This window comes from Bos grunniens, chromosome X (assembly GCF_055505025.1).
Source record: "Bos grunniens cultivar Pamir isolate PY7600 chromosome X, Bosgru_T2T1.0, whole genome shotgun sequence".
NCBI classification, from domain to species: Eukaryota; Metazoa; Chordata; class Mammalia; order Artiodactyla; family Bovidae; genus Bos; species Bos grunniens.
Window position 1 is genome coordinate 110,789,425 of NC_141194.1, and position 23,042 is coordinate 110,812,466.

Genomic DNA, 23,042 nt, shown 5'->3' on the forward strand with positions numbered 1-23,042 from the left:
GATTTCTGGTAGTAGTCTCTTATGATCCTTTGTATTTCTGCGTTGTCTGTTGTGATCTCTCCATTTTCATTTCTAATTTTATTGATTTGATTTTTCTCCCTTTGTTTCTTGATGAGTCTGGCTAATGGTTTGTCAATTTTATTTATCCTCTCAAAGAACCAGCTTTTGGCTTTGTTGATTTTTGCTATGGTATCTTTTGTTTCCTTTGCATTTATTTCTGCCCTAATTTTTAAGGTTTATTTCCTTCTACTAACCCTGGGGTTCTTCATTTCTTCCTTTTCTAGTTGCTTTAGCTGTAGAGTTAGTTATTTATTTGACTTTTTTCTTGTTTCTTGAAGTATGCCTGTATTGCTATGAACCTTCCCCTTAGCACTGCTTTTACAGTGTCCCATGGGTTTTGGGTTGTTGTGTTTTCATTTTCATTAGTTTCTATGCATATTTTGATTTCTTTTTTGATTTCTTCTATGATTTGTTGTTTATTCAACAGAGTGTTGTTCAGCCTCCATATGTTGGAATTTTTAATAGTTTTTCTCCTGTAATTGAGATCTAATCTTACTGCATTGTGGTCAGAAAAGATGCTTGGAATGATTTCCATTTTTTGAATTTAGCAAGGCTAGATTTATGGCCCAGGATGTGATCTATCCTGGAGAAGTTTCCATGTGTGCTTGAGAAAAAGGTGAAATTCATTGTTTTGGAGTGAAATGTCCTATAGATATCAATTAGGTCTAACTGATCTGTTGTATCATTTAAAGTTTGTGTTTCCTTGTTAATTTTCTGTTTAGTTGATCTATCCATAGGTGTGAGTGGAGTATTAAGGTCTCCCACTATTATTGTGTTATTGTTAATTTCCCCTTTCATACTTGTTAGCATTTGTCTTACATATTGCGGTGCTCCTATGTTGGGTGCATATATATTTACAATTGTTATATCTTCTTGGATTGATCCTTTGATCATTATGTAGTGTCCTTCTTTGTCTCTTTTCACAGCCTTTGTTTTAAAGTCTATTTTATCTGATATGAGTATTGCTACTCCTGCTTTCTTTTGGTCTCTATTTGCATGAAATATCTTTTTCCAGCCCTTCACTTTCAGTCTGTATGTGACCTTTGTTTCAAATTGGGTCTCTTGTAGACAACATATATAGGGGTCTTGTTTTTGTATCCATTCAGCCAGTCTTTGTCTTTTGGTTGGGGTATTCAACCCATTTACATTTAAGGTAATTATTGATAAGTATGATCCCGTTGCCATTTACTTTATTGTTTTGGGTTTGAGTTTATACACCCTTTTTTGTGTTTCCTGTCTAGAGAAGATCCTTTAGCATTTTTTGGAGAGCTGGTTTGGTGGTGCTGAATTCTCTCAGCTTTTGCTTGTCTGTAAAGCTTTTGATTTCTCCTTCATATTTGAATGAGATCCTTGCTGGGTACAGTAACCTGGGCTGTAAGTTATTTTCTTTCATCACTTTAAGTATGTCCTGCCATTCCCTCCTGGCCTGAAGAGTTTCTATTGAAAGATCAGCTGTTATCCTTATGGGAATCCCCTTGTGTGTAATTTGTTGTTTTTCCCTTGCTGCTTTTAATATTTGTTTTTTGTGTTTGATCTTTGTTAATTTGATTAATATGTGTCTTGGGGTGTTTCACCTTGGGTTTATCCTGTTTGGGACTCTCTGGGTTTCTTGGACTTGGGTGATTATTTCCTTCCCCATTTTAGGGAAGTTTTCAACTATTATCTCCTCAAGTATTTTCTCATGGTCTTTCTTTTTGTCTTCTTCTTCTGGGACTTCTATGATTCAAATGTTGGGGTGTTTAACATTGTCCCAGAGCTCTCTGAGATTGTCCTCATTTCTTTTAATTTGTTTTTCTTTTTTCCTCTCTGATTCATTTATTTCTACCATTCTATCTTCTACCTCCCTAATCCTATCTTCCGCCTCCATTATTCTACTGTTTGTTCCCTCCAGAGTGTTTTTGATCTCATTTATTGCCTTATTTATTATATATTGACTCTTTTTTATTTCTTCTAGGTCCTTGTTAAACCTTTCTTGCATCTTCTCAATCCTTGTCTCTAGGCTATTTATCTGTGATTCCATTTTGTTTTCAAGATTTTGGATCATTTTCACTATCATTATTTGGAATTCTTTATCAGGTAGATTCCCTATCTCTTCCTCTTTTGTTTGGTTTGGTGGGCATTTATCCTGTTCCTTTACCTGCTGGGTATTCCTCTGTCTCTTCATCTTGTTTATATTGCTGTGTTTGGGGTGGCCTTTCTGTATTCTGGCAGTTTGTGGAGTTCTCTTTATTGTAGAGTTTCCTCACTGTGGGTGGGGTTGTATGGGTGGCTTGTCAAAGTTTCCTGGTTAGGGAAGCTTGTGTCAGTGTTCGCCCAGAGCTGGATTTCTTCTCTGTCACTTCCAAGGCAGTTCCCTCTGTTTTAGCTTCTTCTGTTTGCTGGTCTTTTCGGTGTCTAATTTCCACCCTGCCACAAGGGTGCGGTGGTGGACACTTTTTTAGGCTCACTTGTTCAGTCGTGCTGTGGGGAGGGAGGGACGCTGCAAACTATCCCACTTTAGAGTATGTAAGTCATACACATATATATATATATATATTCTTTATCCATCTACTATAAACTTATATCCTTGCCAGCATTAGTTATGTTAATTTAAAATTTTGTTTCACTAATTTGGTAGCAAAATGAAAAGTTAGTGTAGGGAGTTTGGGGGAGAATGGGTACATGTATATGTATGGCTGAGTCCCTTCGCTGTAGACCTGAAACTGTCACAACATTGTTTGTTAATTGGCTATACCTCAATACAAAATTAAAAGTTAAAAAAAAAAAAAAAACAACACTGGCGTGTTTTCACAGTGTCTCGGCCACACTGGGTTTGCCCCCACTCACGGTGTGTGTGCTTTCCCTGTCATCACTGCTTAGGCTCTAGGTTGCTCTGCCGGGAACTGTCTGAGGCCGGCCCTGGGTTGTATGCACTTCCCAGGTCTAAGCCACTCAGGTTCAGGCGCTCGGGTAGTCCTCAAAGGCACAGACTCGGTTCCCTGCGTTTTGTGCCCTTCCTAGGTCTGAGCAGCTCAGGTGACCAGGTGTTTGGTGAGCACAGTTGCTGCGACTTATCGCCTCCCCAGTCCCTGCTGGTCAGATTTCTAGGTGTACAACTGGCGCACCTTCTCAGGCGGATGTTGACCATCCAGAATCCCAAGAAGTCTTAGTTAGCAACAAAGCCTGGTTGCAGTTTGGTAGATAATGCCTCTCTGAGGCCTTGATTGCCCCCTTCTGGCTCTGGCCTTGATTGCCCCCTTCTGGCTCTGGCTGCCTGTCTCTGGAGGGAGATGGTCTGCAGCCGGCTAGCTCTGCTCAGTCCTTTGTTCTGTGAGTGGGCCTGATGGTGTCTTAGGTTAGGGCTTTCTGCGTAGTAGCTATCCCACAGTCTGGTTTGCTAGCCCAAGTTAGTTCCCTCAGATTGCCCTCGGGGCATTCAGGCTGGTCTTTACTCTAAGCAATGCAGCCCGTGCCTCCCTGCCCAGCCCTGGCTTGCTAGTGGTGGATGCAGACGTCTGTGCTGCTTTTCCGCTGGGGGAGTTGCCATTGGGCACGTAATCCGTGGGTTTTAATTATTTATTTATTTTTCCTCCCAGTTATGTTAGCCCTCTGCGGTTCCAAGGCTTGCCATAGACTCGGCAGTGAGAGAGTTTCCTGGTGTTTGGAAACTTCTATCTTTTTTAAGACTCCCTTCCCGGGATGGAGCTCCATCCCTACCTCTTTTGTCTCTCTTTTTGTCTTTTATACTTTTCCTACCTCCTTTCGAAGACAGTGGGCTGCTTTTCTGGGTGCCTGATATCCTCTGCCGGCATTCAGAAGTTGTTCTGTGGAATTTACTCAGCATTCAAATGTTCTTTTGATGAATTTGTGGGAGAGAAAGTGATCTCCCCGTCCTATTCTTCTGCCATCTTAGGACTACCTCTAATTTTATTCTATTTTTAAACAGCATAATCTTGTTGCTTAAGGAAAGAAAGTATTGGAAAATTATGCATGTCATGTCATGTAATTGATGTGAAATGTCCACAATTTTAAAGGAATGTGGTTGAGCTGAAAGACCTAGTATTACAGCAGTAACCACACTTATATAGAATATTTTGTTGGTGTTATAACCACTTTCAGTTTATGAGACACTCCAATACTCAACTGGGAACATAATGTCGCTTCACCCCTGGGTGATGTTATCTGTGACTGCAGTACCAGGTTAAGAGTGGTGGAAACCAAGGCTTGGAGCTCTCAGGGGTTGTGCTCAAGCTCTGGAACCCCCTAAAGCATGTGGTCATCTCCTGTAGATGTGGGCTCAAGTCCCAGCTCCACTAATCAGATTAATCAAATGTGGGATCACGTCCATCTCACCACCCATCCTCTGAAGAAAAGCGAGCAGAACTTGTTTCATCTGAACCTTGCTACATCTCTTGGTCATCCTCAGAGGCCTTGGAGGGGACTCAGGGACCAGGAGCTCATGCTGTGACTTCCTGACCATGCCATGGCTGCTGTGTGTTATTGCTAAATGTGCTCCTCTTGCTGTCTCCCTTCCCCCTTTTAGAGAGATGGGATCATGTCACCACCACAACCAGGAGACCTGGAGCGACCAGAGCTCCAGCAAAGCCTGCAGGTAACTCGGGTGTTCTGAGGAGGGTACAAAAGATGGATTCCATGGAGCTCGCTGTGGGGTGGTGTCCAAATGAGCGACCTGTGATTTAACCAACTGACTTTCTCGTTTATGTTGTAGGGCCCCCTGCAGAAGATGATTTTAACTTGGCTGATGCCTTGGATGATCAAAATGATCGTGATCATGACCGCAAAAAGCCAAGTATAGGAGGAGGAGGTAAGTCCAAGTTGGCCCAGGCCAGCACCTTAGCTTCCTGGTCAGGGTGTAGCTCCTTAAGTACAATAGCCCACGGAGCTACTCCTCCTGGCCTTGCAGGCCTGGGGGTACTTCAAGGCCCAGCAGGACCTGACAGCAGTGGCTGACAAACATTTTGGTCTCAGGACTCACCAAGTTATTGAGGATCTCTATTGAGATGTAGGTCACATCTATTGATATTTATCATCTTATATTAAACCTAAAACCAGAAAAATTAATTAAACATGAACAACAATAAACACACATGTTAACATAAATAGCACATTTTTATGAGAAATAACTATGGCAAGATAAAAAGACAACTTAGTGAGGAAAAGTGGCATCATTGTACCTTTTGCAGATTTCTATAATGTGTATTTTAGTAGAAGAGCTAGACTCTCACATTTCCTGATGGACTCATTTGTGATATGTTGTTATGGTTGTGTATTTGAAGGAGATCTGGCCTCATAATAGATATGCTGTTGTAAGGGGAAGAATATTTTAATAGACTTTTCAAATCATTGATTAGTATCATTTTTTTGATAAGACACCCAAACTTGGCCACTGGTTGTTTGTTATAGGTTAAGTGCAGTAGAATATGAAACCATATCAATGAATTTCCCATACTCTATTTCATTAAATTCCACAGGGACTCTCTAGTACTTTTTAATGGAACTTTTACCCATTCATGGTTTTGTGCATTACACTTTGGTCATTTGGAAAATATTGATGTTCTGAGGTCTTTTGAGCTTCAAATAATGCCTTGTTTCATTATGCAGTGCCTGAAATTCACATTTGTTAATATCACCACCAATCTCATTAGAAAAAGTCTTTACATATTGGAAAGCTATTAAACTCACAGTGGTAGATATAGATTTTTCAAAATTCTCTTTTTTGTTTGAAATTTTATCACTGGCAACAAATATTGCCAGTGGTGTTCTTTAAAGGGACAGCCCCATTTTATTCATTTTCAGGAAAGCATCTGCCAAATACTCAAGTCGCCATAACCATAGTTAGCACATTGTTCTTTCTTTCTAGTAAAAGTTATCTTCTATGACAGAAAGCAACTAATACAAAGCAAAATTGAAACAGTCACACATGTGCTTTTTTGAGACAACTATAGGAGAAGGCAATGGCACCCCACTCCAGTACTCTTGCCTGGAAAATCCCATGGACAGAGGAGCCTGGTAGGCTGCAATCCATGAGGTCGCTAAGAGTCAGACACGACTGAGTGACTTCACTTTCACTTTTCACTTTCATGCATTGGAGAAGGAAATGGCAACCCACTCCAGTTTTCTTGCCTGGAGAATCCCAGGGACAGGGGAGCCTGGTGAGCTGCCGTCTATGGGGTCGCACAGAGTTGGACACGACTGAAGTGACTTAACAGTAGCATAGGAGAAGGCAATGGCACCCCACTCCAGTACTCTTGCCTGGAAAATCCCATGGAGAGAGGAGCCTGGAAGGCTGCAGTCCATGGGGTCGCTACAAATCGGGCACGACTGAGCGACTTCACTTTCACTTTGGTGCATTGGAGAAGGAAATGGCAACCCACTCCAGTGTTCTTGCCTGGAGAATCCCAGGGACGGGGGAGCCTGGTGGGCTGCTGTCTATGGGGTCGCACAGAGTCGGACACGACTGAAGCGACTTAGCAGCAGCATAGGACTTTGGAGTGGAACAGAAATGCTTTAAGCATGCTTCCCATTTCATCACACAGAATGTTAAAAGATGTGTACTCAATGGTTGAGCTATAATAAAATAACTTTTTTGGTTTCCTTGTATTAGTTTTCTATTGTTGCATAACAGATTATCACAAATGGTTTCCTTTGGTGAGGAGTTCAGCAACACGTAAGCTGAGTTTTCTCTTCGGGGCCTCAGGCAGCTGCAGTCATAGTGTTATCTGGGTCTGGGGTCTCAGCTGAGCTTGGGTTGTCATCAAGCTCATGTGCTTATTGGGAGAGAGCCATTATCCTTGCAGTTCTAGAATGAATGGTTGCTTGCTTCTTTAAAGCCACCAGGAGAAAAACAGAGATGAGATGGGGAGAGAAGGGAAATTGGGAAGAGGGGTAGAGGTGAGGGAGAGGAAGACAGTCTATTGCTTCTAGTGTGTGACCTCAGGAAGGGGTCAGCTGTGTTTTGAAGGACTCACTTGATTAAGTTCAAGCCCCCCAGGAAAGTCTCCCTTTTGATTAATGGGAAGTCAAACTGATCAGGTTACTACAGAGTCCCTTCACTTCAGCATATAATATCAGCTATTATATGCATGGGGTGAAGCCATCCCATGCATGGTCCCCCCGAACTCAAAGTCAGGGGATGCTGGGGTATATACACTGTGGGGGAGAGATTCTGGGGGCCCCTTGAGAGTCTTGCCTACCGCATTCATCACAAATCCTGTTCAGTGGCAATCACTTTCTGGGTATGTTAGACAACATTAAGTAACAGATTTCTAGTCACTGATAAATGTTTTTGGGAATTGAGATGTGTGTTTCATTTTCTCCAGGTTTTTCAGACAAGGATCTTGAAGACATAGTAGGGGGTGGTGACTACAAACCTGACAAGGGTAAAGGTAGGAGCATCGATTTGTCCAAATGGCTTATTCTCACTAAAGACAGGATTACACAGCAGCCAGGTTGGGAGAGTGGTTCTCAGCCAGCCTCTGGGGCTTCGCTTGGAATGATGGAGGCTGTGCAGCTGTTGGCAGTGGCGGCGGGGGAGTGGATTTATAAGACTATTTGGAAAAGCCACATATTTCCCCTGATGTTCCTTAAGCCATGGCACTGCACAGGATAATGTGTCCATACTAGCAGATGTCATTTGCCAGTTGGCACTAGTTATTGTACCTGAAGTCAGGGGACTTGCTGGGCACAACCTTCCCAACCTGGGGAGCCTGTCACTCTTGGGATGGGAGGAGCGAATCTCATCATGAGAAGAATTATTTTTAAGACACCCATAGCAAGTCAAATATCTTTTAAAATATCTTTTGATTCTGAAATAGTTTAAGGCTCACAAGAAATTGTAAAACTAAATAAATAAATTGTTCAGGAGAATTCCTGTGTACCCTTCACCCAGCTTCTCCTGATGTCCTAACAAAACTATAGTTATGTTGTCAAAACCAGGAAGCCGACACTGGTACATTGCTGTTATTAAGTCATATATAGACCTTACTCAGATTTCATCAGATTTTGTATATACTTGTGTGTGTGTGTGTGTTGTGTGTGTGTGTACACATGCACTTGTGGGTCGATGACATTTTATCACAGGTAGGTTTGAGTGACTGTAACTACAGTCAGGACACAGAACTGTACTGTCACCACAGAGAAACCACCTCCTGTCAGCCCTTCATAGTGATACCCTCCTCCAAGGCCAGATACTTTTCATTCCCCCCAAGTCATGCAAAGATTTAAACCTTTAATCTTAATATGTTGTCAAGATCTGATCCTAGTATGGAGACAGTGTTAGCCAGACTTGATGTGGCAAAATTACTTGTGGTTGTAACCTGTTCTGGTGATGTTATAACTCATCATTAGTGATGGAAATTTTTATAGTTGTAATTGTGATGGTAACATGTTGTGATGCTAAGTTGTGGCTGTAGCATTTTGTAGTGATTCCCTGTTGTGGTTGAAACTGTGGTTGTGAGTACAACAAATTCTGAGTGTAACATGTCATGAGTATATCTAGTGTCAGCCTGCTAGTTCTATGAACACCCCATAGTTCTATGAACTATGAACACCCCATAGTTCTATGAACTATGAACACCCCATAGTTCAGGCTGTGTGCCTTTCGTGTGGGAACAGTGTTGTCTTCTGATTAAAGGATACTGTAGTCAAATCAGTCCTTCAGAACACCTTTCCAAACAGTTCCATTTTGAATAAAAAGCTCTGAAAACCTCTAAATGAAACTCACAGGTGTCAGGAGAACATGGAACATTTAAAGGGCAAACCCAGCAAATTAGCCAATTACTCCCAGTGACAAATGGTATTTCCAGATGGTGAGAAGAGAGCAGTAGCAGCGTGTGTAAGCATGCCCACAAATGAAAGTCTGAGTGACATGTCGGGGGATTTCCTTATTAGCAAGGAAGAAGTATTAGGAAATTCTTTAATTAGGGTCATATTTGAACTTCTCTTGTAAAGAATAAGCAACTGTTAGCATAAGTTATGCCCTCTGTCATTATAGGTGTCAGACAAAAGAAAATAGAGAGTCTGAGCAAAAAAATATGAGTGTGAAACTGAAACATAGGTTATGATAAGAACATGATGAAATTCTCATACACTCTCCTCTATGCAAACATGCTAATGCCATGTATGAAGATAAAACATTATATTTAAATAAATGTTGATCTTCAATATAAAACAATCCTAAGTAGTGAATTTTCTAACCTTGAGTTTTAGCACTTAGACTCAACCATGATTTTGGAGTGTATTTCTGAAGTAGTATGTTACCTGTTATATGTTTTTTCTCAAGAAAACATTTCTAATGGCCCTGTGGGGAAAACACAGACAATCTCTCATCAACAGGTCCCACCAGCCCTGGTGCCATCAGCCTCCTCCTAGTATTTTCACTGACTGCATCTCCTCATTGTCCCCTCTGTGGTCTGTTCCTCAGTGTATGCAAGCCTGTACTCCCATTTCCCCAGAGCTGCTCTTTCATCTCCAGTGACTTCTTGGTGGTAACAGCCCTCTGTCCCATGTGACCTCTGCAGCATACTTTGCTGACCACCTTCTTCTCCACATTCTTTATTTCTGGGTCCTTCCTGGCACTCTCCCACTTTCTTGGTCTCATTCACTTCTTCCTAAATACTGCTGCCTGCTGGGTCCGTTTCCTTGGGCTTCCAGTTTGGTATGTCATTCTCTTCCCACTGAGGAAGAGAATTAGAAACCAAGATCTGGATGTTCAGTATATTCTTTAGTGGGTTGCTACTTCTAAACCCTTAAACTGGGCAGACCTATGAAATAGGAAGTATATGGATGTATTTTAAACCATATACACGTATGTATCTATAATTATTTCTGTATTTATTCATCAGCATCTATATTAACCTAAACATGAATTCATACTTAAGCCTTTTGGCAGTAGATCACAGTTGGAGACATAGTATTCTTTCCTTATTGATCTTTAACTTCTGTCTCTGACCATGAGAAACCTACCATCCATCAACTATTTGCTTACTTGCTCAGTTCTGATACTATACATGTATATAGCACAACCAGAATTGTTCATCCTTACTCCTTGAGAAACAACTTTACCAATTACAGTCCAGTGTTTGTTTTTCTTCTTTTGGCTTTACCTCATAGTGTCTGTCAAAATACCATTTGTTAAAAGTTGCTCACATAACTCCTTTATTACACCTCCATTCAGTGCAGTTTTTACACATATTTATAATGTAGATACATTCATTTGTCACAGTCTACATTCCGTCCTGGCATCTCCCACTAACCTGGTTGATATTTTGCTTTGTTCTTTTGCTTGTATACATCATTAAAGGTTATTCCTTGTGATATGTATTCATATGGATTTTTACAAATGCATATAGTCATATGTCTACCACCCAAGTAGCATACAGAACAGTTCTATCACCATAAAAATTCTCCTATACACCCCTTTGGTACTCAGCCTCTGTCTTTCCTCAACTGTAATCCATTCTCTCTTAGCACAACCACAAATCTGTTTATCATCTCAAGAGCTTTGCCTTTTTCTAGAATGTCATATAACTGGAATCATACAGTATATAACCTTTACAGACTGGCTTATTTCACTTAGCAATGTGCATTGAAGGTCCTTTATGTTTTTTCATGGGTTGATAACTCATTTCTTTATAATAATATTTCATTGTCTAGATGTACCACAGTTTGCTCATTCACCTGTTGAAGGACATCTTGGTTGCATTTAGTTTTTGGTGACTATAAATAAAGCTACTGTAAATATTTATATACAGGTTTTTGTGCAGACATAAGTTTTCAGTCCACTTAGGTAAATACCTAGGTATATAATTGCTTGGTCAAATGGTAAATCTAGCCTTACAACAAACTTCCCTGTCTTAGTTGCTCAGTCATATCTGACTCTTTGTGACCCCATGGACTATAGCCTGCCTGATTCCTCTGTCCACAGGGATTTTCCAGGCAAGAATACTGGAGTGGGTTGCCATGCCCTCCTTCATTGGATCTTCCCAACCCTGGGATCAAACCTAGGTCTCCCTCATTGCAGGAGGATTATTTACCATCTGAGACACCAGGCTGTCTTCTAAAGTGACTATACCACATATACCCAGAGAAAACCATAACTCAAAAACACATATTCACTGCAATGTTTGTTGCAGCACTGTTTACCATAGCCAAGAAATGGAAGCAGCCTAAATGTCCATCAACAAATGAGTGGATAAAGATATGGTGTGCATGCATGCAGGCTAAGTCACTTCAGTTGTGTACAACTGCAATCCTATGGACTGTAGTCTGCCAGGCTCCTCTGTCCATGGGGATTTTCCAGGCAAGAATATTGGAGTGGGTTGCCATGCCCTCCTCCAAGGGATCATCCCAACCCAGGGATCGAACCTATGTCTCTTATGTCTCTTGCACTGGCAAGTGGATTCTTTACCATTAGTGCCACCTGGGAAGTCCCAAAGATGTGGTACACATATACAATTGAAAGCCATTAAGCCATAAGATTCTGAAAGAGATGGGAATACCAGACCACCTGACCTGCCTCTTGAGAAACCTATATGCAGGTCAGGAAGCAACAGTTTGAACTGGACATGGAACAACAGACTGGTTCCAAATAGGAAAAGGAGTACGTCAAGGCTGTATATTATCACCTACTTATTTAACTTCTATGCAGAGTACATCATGAGAAACGCTGGGCTGGAAGGAGCACAAACTGAATCAAGATTGCGGGGAGAAATATCAATAACCTCAGATATGCAGATGACACCACCCTTATGGCAGAAACTGAAGAGGAACTCAAAAGCCTCTTGACGAATGTGAAAGAGGAGAGTGACAAAGTTGGCTTAAAGCTCAACATTCAGAAAACGAAGATCATGGTATCTAGTCCCATCACTTCATCGGAAATAGATGAGGAAACAGTGGAAACAGTGTCAGACTTTATTTTCTGGGGCTCCAAAATCACTGCAGATGGTGACTGCAGCCATGAAATTAAAAGATACTTACTCCTTGGAAGGAAAGTTATGACCAACCTAGATATCATATTCAAAAGCAGAGACATTACTTTGCCAACAAAGGTCCATCTAGTCAAGGCTATGGTTTTTCCAGTGGTCATCTATCGATGTGAGAGTTGGACTGTGAAGAAAGCTGAGCACCAAAGAATTGATGCTTTTGAACTGTAGTGTTGGAGAAGACTCTTGAGAGTCCCTTGGACTGCAAGGAGTTCCAAACAGTCCATTCTAAAGGAGATCATTCCTGGGTGTTCATTGGAAGGACTGATGCTGAAGCTGAAACTCCAATACCTTGGCCACCTCATGTGAAGAGTTGACTCATTGGAAAAGACTCTGATGCTGGGAGGGATTGGGGGCAGGAGGAGAAGGGGACGACAGGATGAGATGGCTGGATGGCGTCACTGACTCAGTGGATATGAGTTGGGTGAACTCCGGGAGTTGATGATGGACAGGGAGGCCTGGCGTGCTGCAATTCATGGGGTCGCAAAGAGTCAGACACAACTGAAGGACTGAACTGAACTGAAGCCATAAAAAAGCCATAAAAAGCACAGACATCACTTTGCCAACAAAGGTTCATATAGTCACAGCTATGCATTTTACGGTGGCCATGTACAGAACTTAGAGTTGGACCATAAAGAAGGCTGAGCACCAAAGAATTGATGCTTTCAAATTATTGTGCTGGAGAAGACTCTTGAGATCAGACCAATCAATCCCAAAGGAAATCAATCCTGAATATTCATTGGAAAGACTGATGTTTAAGCTCCAATACTTTGGCAACTTGATGTGAAGAGCCGACTCATTGGAAAAGACCCTGCTGATGCTTTCCTTCATCTGGAAAAGATTGAGGGCAGCAGAAGAAGGTGGCAGAGGATGAGACAGTTAGATTGCATGAGTGACTCGATGCACATGAGTTTGAGCAAACTCAGGGAGACAGTGGAGAACAAGAAAGCCTGGCATGCTGTAGTCCCGGGAGTCACAAAGAGTCAAATACAATTTAGTGACTAAACAACAACAGCCATAAAAGGGAACAAAATTGGGTCATTTGTAGAGACACGGATGGACCTAGAGACTTTCACAGAGTAAAGTAAGTCAGAAAGAGAAACACATTGTATATTAATGCATATATGTGGAATGTATAGAAATGGTATAGATGATCCTACTTGCAAAACAGAGATAGAGACATAGAGAAAAATGTATGGATACCAAGAGGGGAAAGGGGGGTGATGGGATGAATTGTCCATAGTAAGAGTAAATTGCAGTCTGAAATATGTTGTACCAGGGATTTTCTAGTACAGCAGAAGGCAACTCTAGACTCTTTGGTATGTAGTTGTGATGTAAAATTGTGAACTCAGAAGGCAAGTGAGGATGCAAAACATACTGTCCATGAAAATGAAGATCCTATCAGTGACCTGTGAAATAGCCTGTTTGAACTGTTCCTCCAGTTGTAGGCAAGTAGAGGTGGATGGATTTGCATGAGGCTTGTGTGTTTTCAAACATCTTTAAAAAAAATCATATGAAAAATACTTATTTCCCCATCAGTGGAGAATCACTAGTAATACTTAGGGGTATATGGTCACAGTACTTTCTTTTTTTTAATAAATTAATTAATTTATTTATTTTTGGCTGTGCTGGGTCTTCATTGCTGCTTTCAGCCTTTCTCTAGTTGCGGCCAGCAGGGGCTACTCTGTAGTCGTGGTGTGCAGGCTTCTCACTGCAGGGGCTTCTCTTGTGGTGCACAGGCTTCAGTAGTTGCAGTGCACAGGCTTAGTTGCCACATGGCATGTGGAATCTTCCCAGACCAGGGGTTGAACCCGTGTCCCGCGAATTGATAGGTAGATTCTTAACCACTGGCCCACTAGGGAAGTCCACAGGACTTTTTCCATGCATAAAGTATACATTTGTAAATGTTTAGTTTTTAAAAATGATATCAGTTCAGTTCAGTTGCTCAGTCATGTCCGACTCTTTGCGATCCCATGAATTGCAGCACGCCAGGCCTCCCTGTCCATCACCTGATCTCCCACATTGTAGGCAGACACTTTACGGTCTGAGCCACCAGGGAAGTCCTGTACAAAATTTTGTCCTGTTTAAATTTTCCATTTCTTTGAATCCAAGACATGAAACATTTCACCTCTGTCTTATTAGACACTCTTACTATATTATGTGAATTGCCTGTTCATGCCTGTTGCCCCGTTTTCTACTCATTTATGTGTATGGGCTTCTTTTATGTTAGGGATTATTAATCCCTTTTTATACTTTCTGAAAACATTTACCCATTCATCATTTGATGAACCTTTATATTGTTTCTGCTTTTTCACTTTTACAACTAATGCTATGATGAAATCAGCATACCAGTTTTTGTGTGGTCGTGTGTTTTCAATTCTCTTGGGTATACACATCTAGAAGTGGAATTGTCCAGCCTCATGGTAACTCTGTGTTTACCTTTGGGAGGAACCACCAACCTGTTTTCCACAGCAGCTGTACCATATTACATTCCCGTCAGCACTATATGAAAGATCCATTTTCTTCACATCCTTCCTAACACTTATTTACCTTTTGTAGATTCTAGCCATCTAACGTGTGTGAAGTGGTATCTCACCGTGGGTTTGATTGCATTTCCCTGGTAGCTAATGGTGCTGAGCATCTTTTCATGTGTTTATTGGCCATTTGAATATCTCTCTGGAGAAATGTCTTCATTTTCTTTGTCTATTTTAAAACAGAATTCTTTGCCTTTTTACTGAGTTGTAGAATTTCTTTATTCTCAATATTCATCCCTTATCAGATATAGAATTTGCCATTGTTTTCTTCCATTCCGTGGATTGTCTTTCCCTTTCTTGATGATATATTATGAAGCACAAAGGTTGTTGATTTTGAAGTTTAGCCATTTTCCCCTTTTGTTTCTTATGCTTTTAATAGTTAAGTTTTTACTTTTGGTATGATCTTTTCTGTTTCAGGCTCCTAGATTGAGGGCCAGGTTTAGAAAGTCATTCCCTACCCCAAGACAATATAAATGTTGTTGCACATTTTCTTCTAGTGCTTCTATTGTTTCATCTATTTTATATTTATTGGAAACTTATTTCCATGGGTGGTGTTGGTTTGGATAAATCTGTTATGCCAGTGGGTCATCAGTTGTCCCAATAGCATTTTTTGCGTGGTATGCCTTTTGTAAAGGAAGTGGATTCAGCCTGTGCTCAGAGGAAGTAAACAGAGCTCAGTAGTCAAACAGGGATCAAAACCATGACATTGGCTTGGCTAACTTCAATGGCAAACCTTTGCAGCCAAGTTCACTTCAGATTCATGGAACTGGAAGTGGTGGAAGGATCCAGAATGACTGCAGTTTTGTTTTCCAGTTGTTCTTTACCCTCACAGTATCTCAGCCCATGTGCCCATCTGAGCAATGGGTTACCCACAGGATGTGATCACATGATCACGTGTTTTTTGGTTTTTTTTTTTTTTTGAGAAAGGAATACCATTTGTTTGTCATCTTCTTAGAAGAACACCTTTGTCCAATAACTGGTGGTCAGATAGGAGTTCCTAGACTATAGAATTGAGCGTTTGCATCTCTTTGACAGCCAAGGGAAGCCCCGTATTCCCTCTGCATGCCCCTCTAGGCAGGTTCCGCAGGGGGCCTCCAGTTTTCTTTTCAAGTAACACCCTCATAGCTCATGGCCATACAGATCATGAGGTACAAGTTGTTGTGGATTCTTATGATCAAGAATTAATAAGGAAAGAGAGACTGGGGAACACTCAGCTTCATTCCAGTTCGAGGTGAAAGAAAGAGTGGGTAGAGTTGCTCATTCCTGGGCTTCCCTGGTGGCTCAGAGGGTAAAGTGTCTGCCTGCAATGCAGGAGACCTGGGTTTGATCCCTGGGCTGGGAAGATCCCCTGGAGAAGGAAATGGCAACCCACTCCAGTATTCTTGCCTGGAGAATCCCATGGATGGAGGAGCCTGGTAGGCTACAGTCTACTGGGTTGCAAAGAGTTGGACACAACTGAGCGACTTCACTTTCACTTTTCACCTGGAAATCTAGTGATGTGAACACGTCAGCAGAGGACATCTGTGTAGGTGCTCACTGCTACCCTTGTTGACGGCCACCTTGGGCACAGCAGGAGAGAGCAGTGATGGGCCAATGCAGCCAAACTCCAAGCCCTCACAGGTGACCTCATTGCTGACTTGTTAACATACAACGTGACTCATGTCCTGCTCTCTGGTCTGCTTTATCCAACAGCAGTGATAGTGTTTTTGAAAATGCTAGTGCTCTTGGAGAAGGAAATGGCAACCCACTCCAGTGTTCTTGCCTGGAAAATCCCATGGATTGAGGAGGCTGGCCGGCTGCAGTCCATGGGGTGGCAAAGAGTCCGATACGACTTAGTAACTAAACCACCCACCACCCATAGAGAATACAGGGTGTCCTGTAAAAAAAAAAAAAATGAAGAAAATGCTAGTGCTCCTTGTTTTGTAAATACTCATTCATATCCAATCAGGGATGTCTATAAAACACATTTAACTCAAGGATTCAGCCCCAGGTGGGAACATAGCAAATCTCATTTTCTCCCTCAAGACTCTTATTTTTAAAAATAGACTGTATTTTTTAGAGCAGTTTCACAGTAAAACTGAACATTTTACGGAGTTCCCATACCCCCCATACACCCACAGTCTCTCCATTAGCAACATCCCAAACAGGGGGTACATTTGTTACAATTTGTGAACCTACAGCCCCCCACCCAGAGTCTTTGATTGGTCAAGGAAATGTCAAAGGTCATTGCCTCTGGCATCTGAGAGCAGTTTCCCCCAAGAACCCTGGGCTCTGGGAGTACAGTCTTCATTCATTAATGAGCTTGTGTCCTGAGATGAAGAGGGTGCCCAGGAAAGAGTGCTCAGGGCTAATTAAATGTCCTAAATGGTACCCCTTGCTTGGCAGGGAGCTGCTGTCTGGGCTGTGTGTGTGCTGGTGTGTGTGTATGTTCTCTGAAAGTCGACCACGTTTAAGTTTGTGTGACCACCACTGCAATCAAGAGAACAGTGCTGTCACTGCAGAGGTCCTTCCTGTTTTTCTTTTTTAATCACAGCCAACTGCCTCCCTCTTTACCCTCCCTAACCCCTGTCAGCCACTAATCTGTTCTCCATCTCTGTGATATTTCATATTTCAGAGCTTTTTGAATTTCAAAATCCTAGATAAGGGATTGTCAGCTTGCATTGCTTTGTGTTCCACAAACAACTCACACTATATGCCAAGCTAGAAGTAGATGGCCTTAAAAAGCTCTTGATTATCACTTAATCCTGTGTACCTAAGTTACCGGAGTAGAAGCATCTGAATTTGAAGAAAAGCATGTAAAAGGGCTAACTAAGCACAAGAGGAAAGGAAATTGAAATATTAACCATAAATCTCTTTGAATAGTAGGATGATGAATTGTTTTTATACTAGTCTTTCATCCTTTTTTAAAACAAACTTTTACATAACCGTGGTTCTGTAATTAGATAAGCAGTAAATGTATGTTATAGGAGGCACTAGGTGCACAGGACCCACAGTGTTGGCATGTAGAGTCAGGCTTGCCCGGCATGAGCTCAGCTCTGCCACCTGCCGGCAGATCCCTCACCTGCGCACCTTCACTCTGGGGTGTTGTGGACACCTGCCCCCGTGTATGGCAGAGCTGTATGTAAAGAGCCAGGATACTACATGTTCTCAGTGCACGGTCACTGTCGTTTCAAAAATAAAAAGTTCCCCCTCGGCTTGGCAGGTGGCAGGCATAAGGAAGCAGGTCTTGCTGTAGTCAGGGCGAAGCCCCCCGGGGCAGAGATGAAGAGGGGTCTCAGTGAGTCAGGAAGGGGCTGTCACTCCCGACCCTGAGCTGGTGGTCACAGCGGACACTGACTGCTTTTGTCCTTTATGCAGGTGGTGGCCAGTATGGCGGCGGGGACAACTCTGATGACTCTGGTAAGTTGGGAATCCTGAGGTTTCTGTGGAAACCACAGGGGGGTATTGCTGGCCGCTTGGGTCTCCGGGTGGCCTTCCCGACCTTTCTTTGACGGCCATGTCTCTCCGTGCCTCCCCCCCACCTCTGCCTAGGAATGTCGGCAGAGACTGGCACCATCGCCGGCGTGGCCAGCGCTCTGGCCATGGCGCTGATCGGTGCTGTATCCAGTTACATCTCCTACCAGCAGAAGAAGTTCTGCTTCAGCATACAGCGTAAGTGGACCCACCTGCGGCCACGCCCTCCCACAGCAGAAGATAAACAGAGGGCCGGGGCTTTGGAGGAGGAGAGGGCAGCACTCTGAGCAAGCTAAGATTCAGCAGACTTCCCCGGGGTGAGGTGGAGGTGGGGCTGCACTTTTTTAAGCCCTCGGAGACAGACCTAGGCTTAACTGAAGTATAAACGAGCCTGGAAGAGAGGATTGGGGTGGGCCCAATAACCTCGGTCTTCCAAGGGTGACTACCGGGCTTCTTGTAGAACAGGAAGGAGGCTCTGGATTTCCATGTGGCTTCGGCTCTTGCCCAAGGGGACGTCAGGCCTTTGGCGACAGAAGGCAGATGTCCCTCAGACCTCTGAGTCCAGCAGGCAGCACTGTTGGGCCTGCCAGCCCACTCCTCACCCTGGTGACCCTTCCCTCCCTCTCGGATCCCAAGGAGCTGCTGGCTGCTGCCCGGGTGCCCCTGCTCTTCCCCTGTGAGCCACAGAATCTTAAAATACATGGAATCCTGAATTGTTTGAAAGGAACAGGAAGCAATAGGAAGAGTTTTGTCATATTGGTGGCTGTCGTTCTGGGTTGTAGTGGTGAGTCTGTCCATGGCGTGTGAGTGGAATAGTTACGGATGGACTCTGTCAGAAGCCCACCTACAGGCGCCCTGTGTTAAGGGATCCACACAGGAAAGCCATTGAGGGTGAACAAGACCACACTCAATTGTTTTACAAGCACGGCGTTGATGTATTGCTGTGTGCAGAGCGTGTCTCTGGTTGAAGATGGGAAATCTTTAGTTCAAGTAAGGGAACTTGACTCAGCCATAGTTTTCCTCTTTCCTGCGGCTCAGGACCATCTCCTGTGAAGTTTCCCCTGCCCTTGCTCTGGGCCTCTGCCCTTAATTCTAGCCTGGAGCTGAGCTTCCCAGGAAATGGACTTGGGTCCTAGAATGCTTTGCTTGTAGCTGTTGCCGATGTCTCCAGCCTGATTTTCCATCTGGCCATGACGTTTGGTGCTTCTACTCTTATACAATGTCTGTGACCGGGGCCATGGCATACAACTCCGCAGGCTGTGCACAGGAGTACCCCAGGGACAGCACGTGTCTCAGTGCACAACCTGCACAGCTGTTCATGGCTGCCCTGCTATAGCTCCAGAGCTTGGTTGTGTAGAGTGGTGTGAACAGTCAGAAGGAGTACAGAACTGAAGGTGGGGTTGGCCTTAGAGCTATCACTTGTCCCAGCTCAAAAGCAAACAAGCAGCTTGAAACAGCAAACCTATTGTCTCATGGTCTGGAGGTCAGAAGTTCAAGATCAAGGTGGCAGCAGCACTGGTTCCATCTGAAGGCTGTAGGGGAGGATCCTTTCTTCCTCTCCCAGCTTTTGGTAACCCCAAGCATCCCTTGGCTTATGGCCGCATCACTCCAGTCTCTGTGACTGTCATCTTCTGTCTCATCATTGGCTGTGGGCCCCACCCTAAATCCAGGGTGATCTCATCTTGAGATCCTTAACTTAGTCACATCTGCAAAGACCCTTTTCCCAAATAAGGTCACATCCACAGGTTCCAGGGATGAGGACATGGACAGAGGCTTTGGGGGCCACCATTCACCCCAGTTCAGCACTGTAACTATAACAGTGACATGAGCACAATCCATGGTTAATCAAAGACATGCCCACAGCAGAGTTGGGCCAGATGGCTCGGGGCCACAGGGTGGCTTGGAGACTTGAAATTGCATGTTGGATAAGAGAAGTAAAAGCTGGGCCTGCAGTCAGAGTAAGAATGGCTTCCCATGCTCACCAGTGCCCGACCCTGCTTGGCCCAGATCACTGCCCCAAGCACCACCACCTCCCAACGGGGCATCATGGCGGGTACCTTCAGTTTGTAGATGAGACAGCGGCTGAGGAGACTGTTGAAGGAACTCAGTGACCATGGGAAGTGATAAATCCAGAAGGAAAGAGTGCCGGTAGGTAGGAACAGGGAGGATGAGAGCGGTTGATTTCCAAACCGAATAGATGTCTAGGTTGTGTCTGTCTCTGCAGAGGCACTCAGGTGAAAGTACATGATTTTCCCACTTGTTTCCTAAAACAAAGAGGTGCAAGTTTCCACCAGTTGGAGTAGCAGTCAAAACCCAATAAAATTTGAGAATATGAAGGCTTTGGTACACAGAAACCAGTTAATTGTACAGCACTTGGGGAACAATAAACCTGTGATACTGAGGTGGCAGGACGTGGATGTGACCTCTCTCGGCAGGCGGGCTCTAGGGGTTAGGGTGTTGCTGGGCCACGTGCTGGGGGCCTGGCCCAGGGAAGCCAGCATGCTTGGAGGGCTGACGGGGGCTCCCAGGAAACTCATGGAACCTGTGGGCCTCTCCCAGCCCCCAACTCGGTCTGAGGGCTGGCCGCCCAGTCCTTTCCCAGTCTGTCAGTGATGTCTTTGTCATGGCTGAAACCACACTCTCCTGCGAGTGCCATCATCAGCCCCGGTTTCCTCTGAAGGAAACCGAGTTCAGAGCATCCTCCACATCTGAAAAGGCCCCCTCTTGCTTCTGTGTCTGTCCCCTGTGCCAGCAACATCTTCTTCCAAAGCTGGAAGTTGCATCTGCTCCTGTGTCCATGGCCTCCCCTTATGAATCCCTCCGGCCCTCCTGGGTCCTTCTGTCCCCCCGATGTGACATCAGAGGAGTCCCCGTTCCTGGGGCCTGTGCTCTGCCCCATTGCCAAGTCTCCTTGTCCTACATCTGGGCAGTTCCATCAGCTCCCCTCCCCCGCTGCCTGCCCTGGGCTCCCCACCACTTCTCTCTGCTCTGAACAGCCTGTGGGCCCTGTTTCAAGTGTGCAGGGGCTGCTCCCCCTGGACCTCCTGTGTGCCTCTGACCCAGCCCCTGAGCTTAACATTCAAAGCCCTTCATGGTATGGTTCCATCCATGTCCCTTCTCCTCCCCGCCTGTGGTCCGTGTCCCCAGAAGCCTTTCTGCACAGCTGCACTGACTTCCCTGAGGATGCACCGCTCTCTCCAGCACCCTGTCCGACACGCCCTCTCTTCCCCTAGCAGCTTTCATCCTTTGGGCCTGGGACACCCTCCCGGGCTGCCTTCCTGCCCTCCAGCCTGTGGGAGGATGTCTGTCTTGCCTGCTGCCACAGCGCCCTCTGCTGACCCACTGTGCAGCCCATGGCGTGGGATGGGGGCTTGCTGGTTTCTGTGACACCGCCCCATCCCATCTCTCTGAACTGTCAGCACCCATGGGTGCCTGTGTGTGTTGTTTCATCCACCGAAGTGTCCGTGGCCTCTGTGTTTGGGTAGCATCAGGAGGAGCCCTGTGGATGTGTGTGGGGGGTCAATCCCCTGAGAAGCCAGGACTCAGCATCTCCCATCCCCACCCTTTCTGTTAAGCCTCAGCCACTCAAACAGGGAAGTAAGTCAGGGAAGGCCAAGCAGAAGCCACTCTGTACCCGGTGCACAGGGATGCCCCGGGGGACAGCACACGACTGCTAGGAGGGCCTGACCCTGCCATGGTGCTTGGGGCCTTGCAGTTTCTCCTGCCACCAAACAGGTCCTGGCCTTGGGGACCCTCTGCTTCCCCTGTCTCTGCCCTCCAGCGCCAAGGGTCAGCGTGTTGCGTGGAAAGCCCACCTGGCTTGTTGCCAGGGGCTGAGTTTTTGCTCCAGGGTCCTAAGTTTTGTGTCTTGCCTTCAGATGCAGCAGAAGGTCAAGGTAACGACGTGCTCTGACTTACTCATTGTCCCCTTCTGCTTTGGTGTCTGCCCTTCATCACCCACCCAACTCCTCCCTCCCCTCCATGCTGCTCTTGTCTCCTCGCCTCGCTCCACCCCATCCCGTTCCCTGGCACTCACAACCATCTTTACTTTTCCCTGATACACGTGGGCATTTGGGCATGGCTGTGTCTCAGAGGTGCTGGGGTTGGGGTGGAGGCCCTCTCTAGGACTCAGATGCCCACCAGTGGTCATCCCTGAGGAACAACCAGAGCGCTGCCCATGGGCAGAAGACAGTGTGGCGCATGCCAGCTTGGCATGTGAGCACCTAGTCGGGAGGCCCAGGGCGCCCCTCCGTGTGCCTGCTCATCCATCAGCCTTGCTGGCCCAAGTGAGCACTGACCACACCTGCTAACTAGCCACACGTCCATCTTTCCTGGGCCCGCCCAGTGTCCATTTTGAGCCCAGAAATGCCCAGGGCAGGCAGGAACCTGAGTGCAGCCCAGGATGGTGGAGTGACTCACACTGGCGCCTGCTCAGTGGGTTTGTGAGAACCATGGTCCAATTTTCCCACAGGGCCAGGGCTCTGATGAGGTTTCTGGAGATAAGACATGGACTCTTGAGTCTCCCCAAGCAGCAGCAGCAGCAGAAGATGTGGGGTGTACTCAGCTTCATAGAGTCCCCAAACTGTGTTTGGACATTAAGTGAGGAGAAAGCCCCCAAACTGACTAGACTGGAGCAGCTGTCAGCGGGTCCTGGCCCTCCACACTGCAGCAGGGACAGACTTCTTCCCACTGTCTGCAGGAGCCCATCCAGCTGAGAACCCCTGGGCAGGGCAGCACATTCGGGTGGCCCAGGGTTTGGGAATCTGAGTTCATTAAGGGGCTTGGGCTTTTTCACCATAATGGAGGGCTTGGTCAGGAGTTGTCCATCATAGCCAGGGACACTTTGCTTCTGTGTCAATCACAAACTCCACCCTTGGCCTTTTGCAGAGGGTCTCAATGCGGACTACGTGAAAGGGGAGAACCTGGAGGCCGTCGTATGTGAGGAGCCCCAAGGTGAGGACTTCCTAGTCACTTTCTGTTGCTGAGGGCCTCCTAATGGCTGGGCCAGCATTGA

At 45.1% G+C, this 23,042-nt stretch overlaps 1 protein-coding gene across 2 annotated transcripts in view; it reads left to right on the top strand.

Moving 5' to 3' along the window:
• CD99L2 (CD99 molecule like 2) overlaps positions 1 to 23,042 on the top strand; it is a 118,126-nt gene that overhangs the window by 89,976 nt on the left and 5,108 nt on the right. The window contains exons 3-9 of one of the 2 annotated variants that reach the window (XM_086386278.1): positions 4,583 to 4,651; positions 4,769 to 4,864; positions 7,380 to 7,445; positions 17,933 to 17,974; positions 18,107 to 18,226; positions 21,907 to 21,924; positions 22,916 to 22,981. In XM_086386278.1, the coding sequence (XP_086242404.1) occupies positions 4,583 to 4,651; positions 4,769 to 4,864; positions 7,380 to 7,445; positions 17,933 to 17,974; positions 18,107 to 18,226; positions 21,907 to 21,924; positions 22,916 to 22,981 (477 nt within the window). The remainder of the gene's footprint in view (positions 1 to 4,582; positions 4,652 to 4,768; positions 4,865 to 7,379; positions 7,446 to 17,932; positions 17,975 to 18,106; positions 18,227 to 21,906; positions 21,925 to 22,915; positions 22,982 to 23,042) is intronic. The other variant, XM_086386279.1, reaches the window with a different exon arrangement.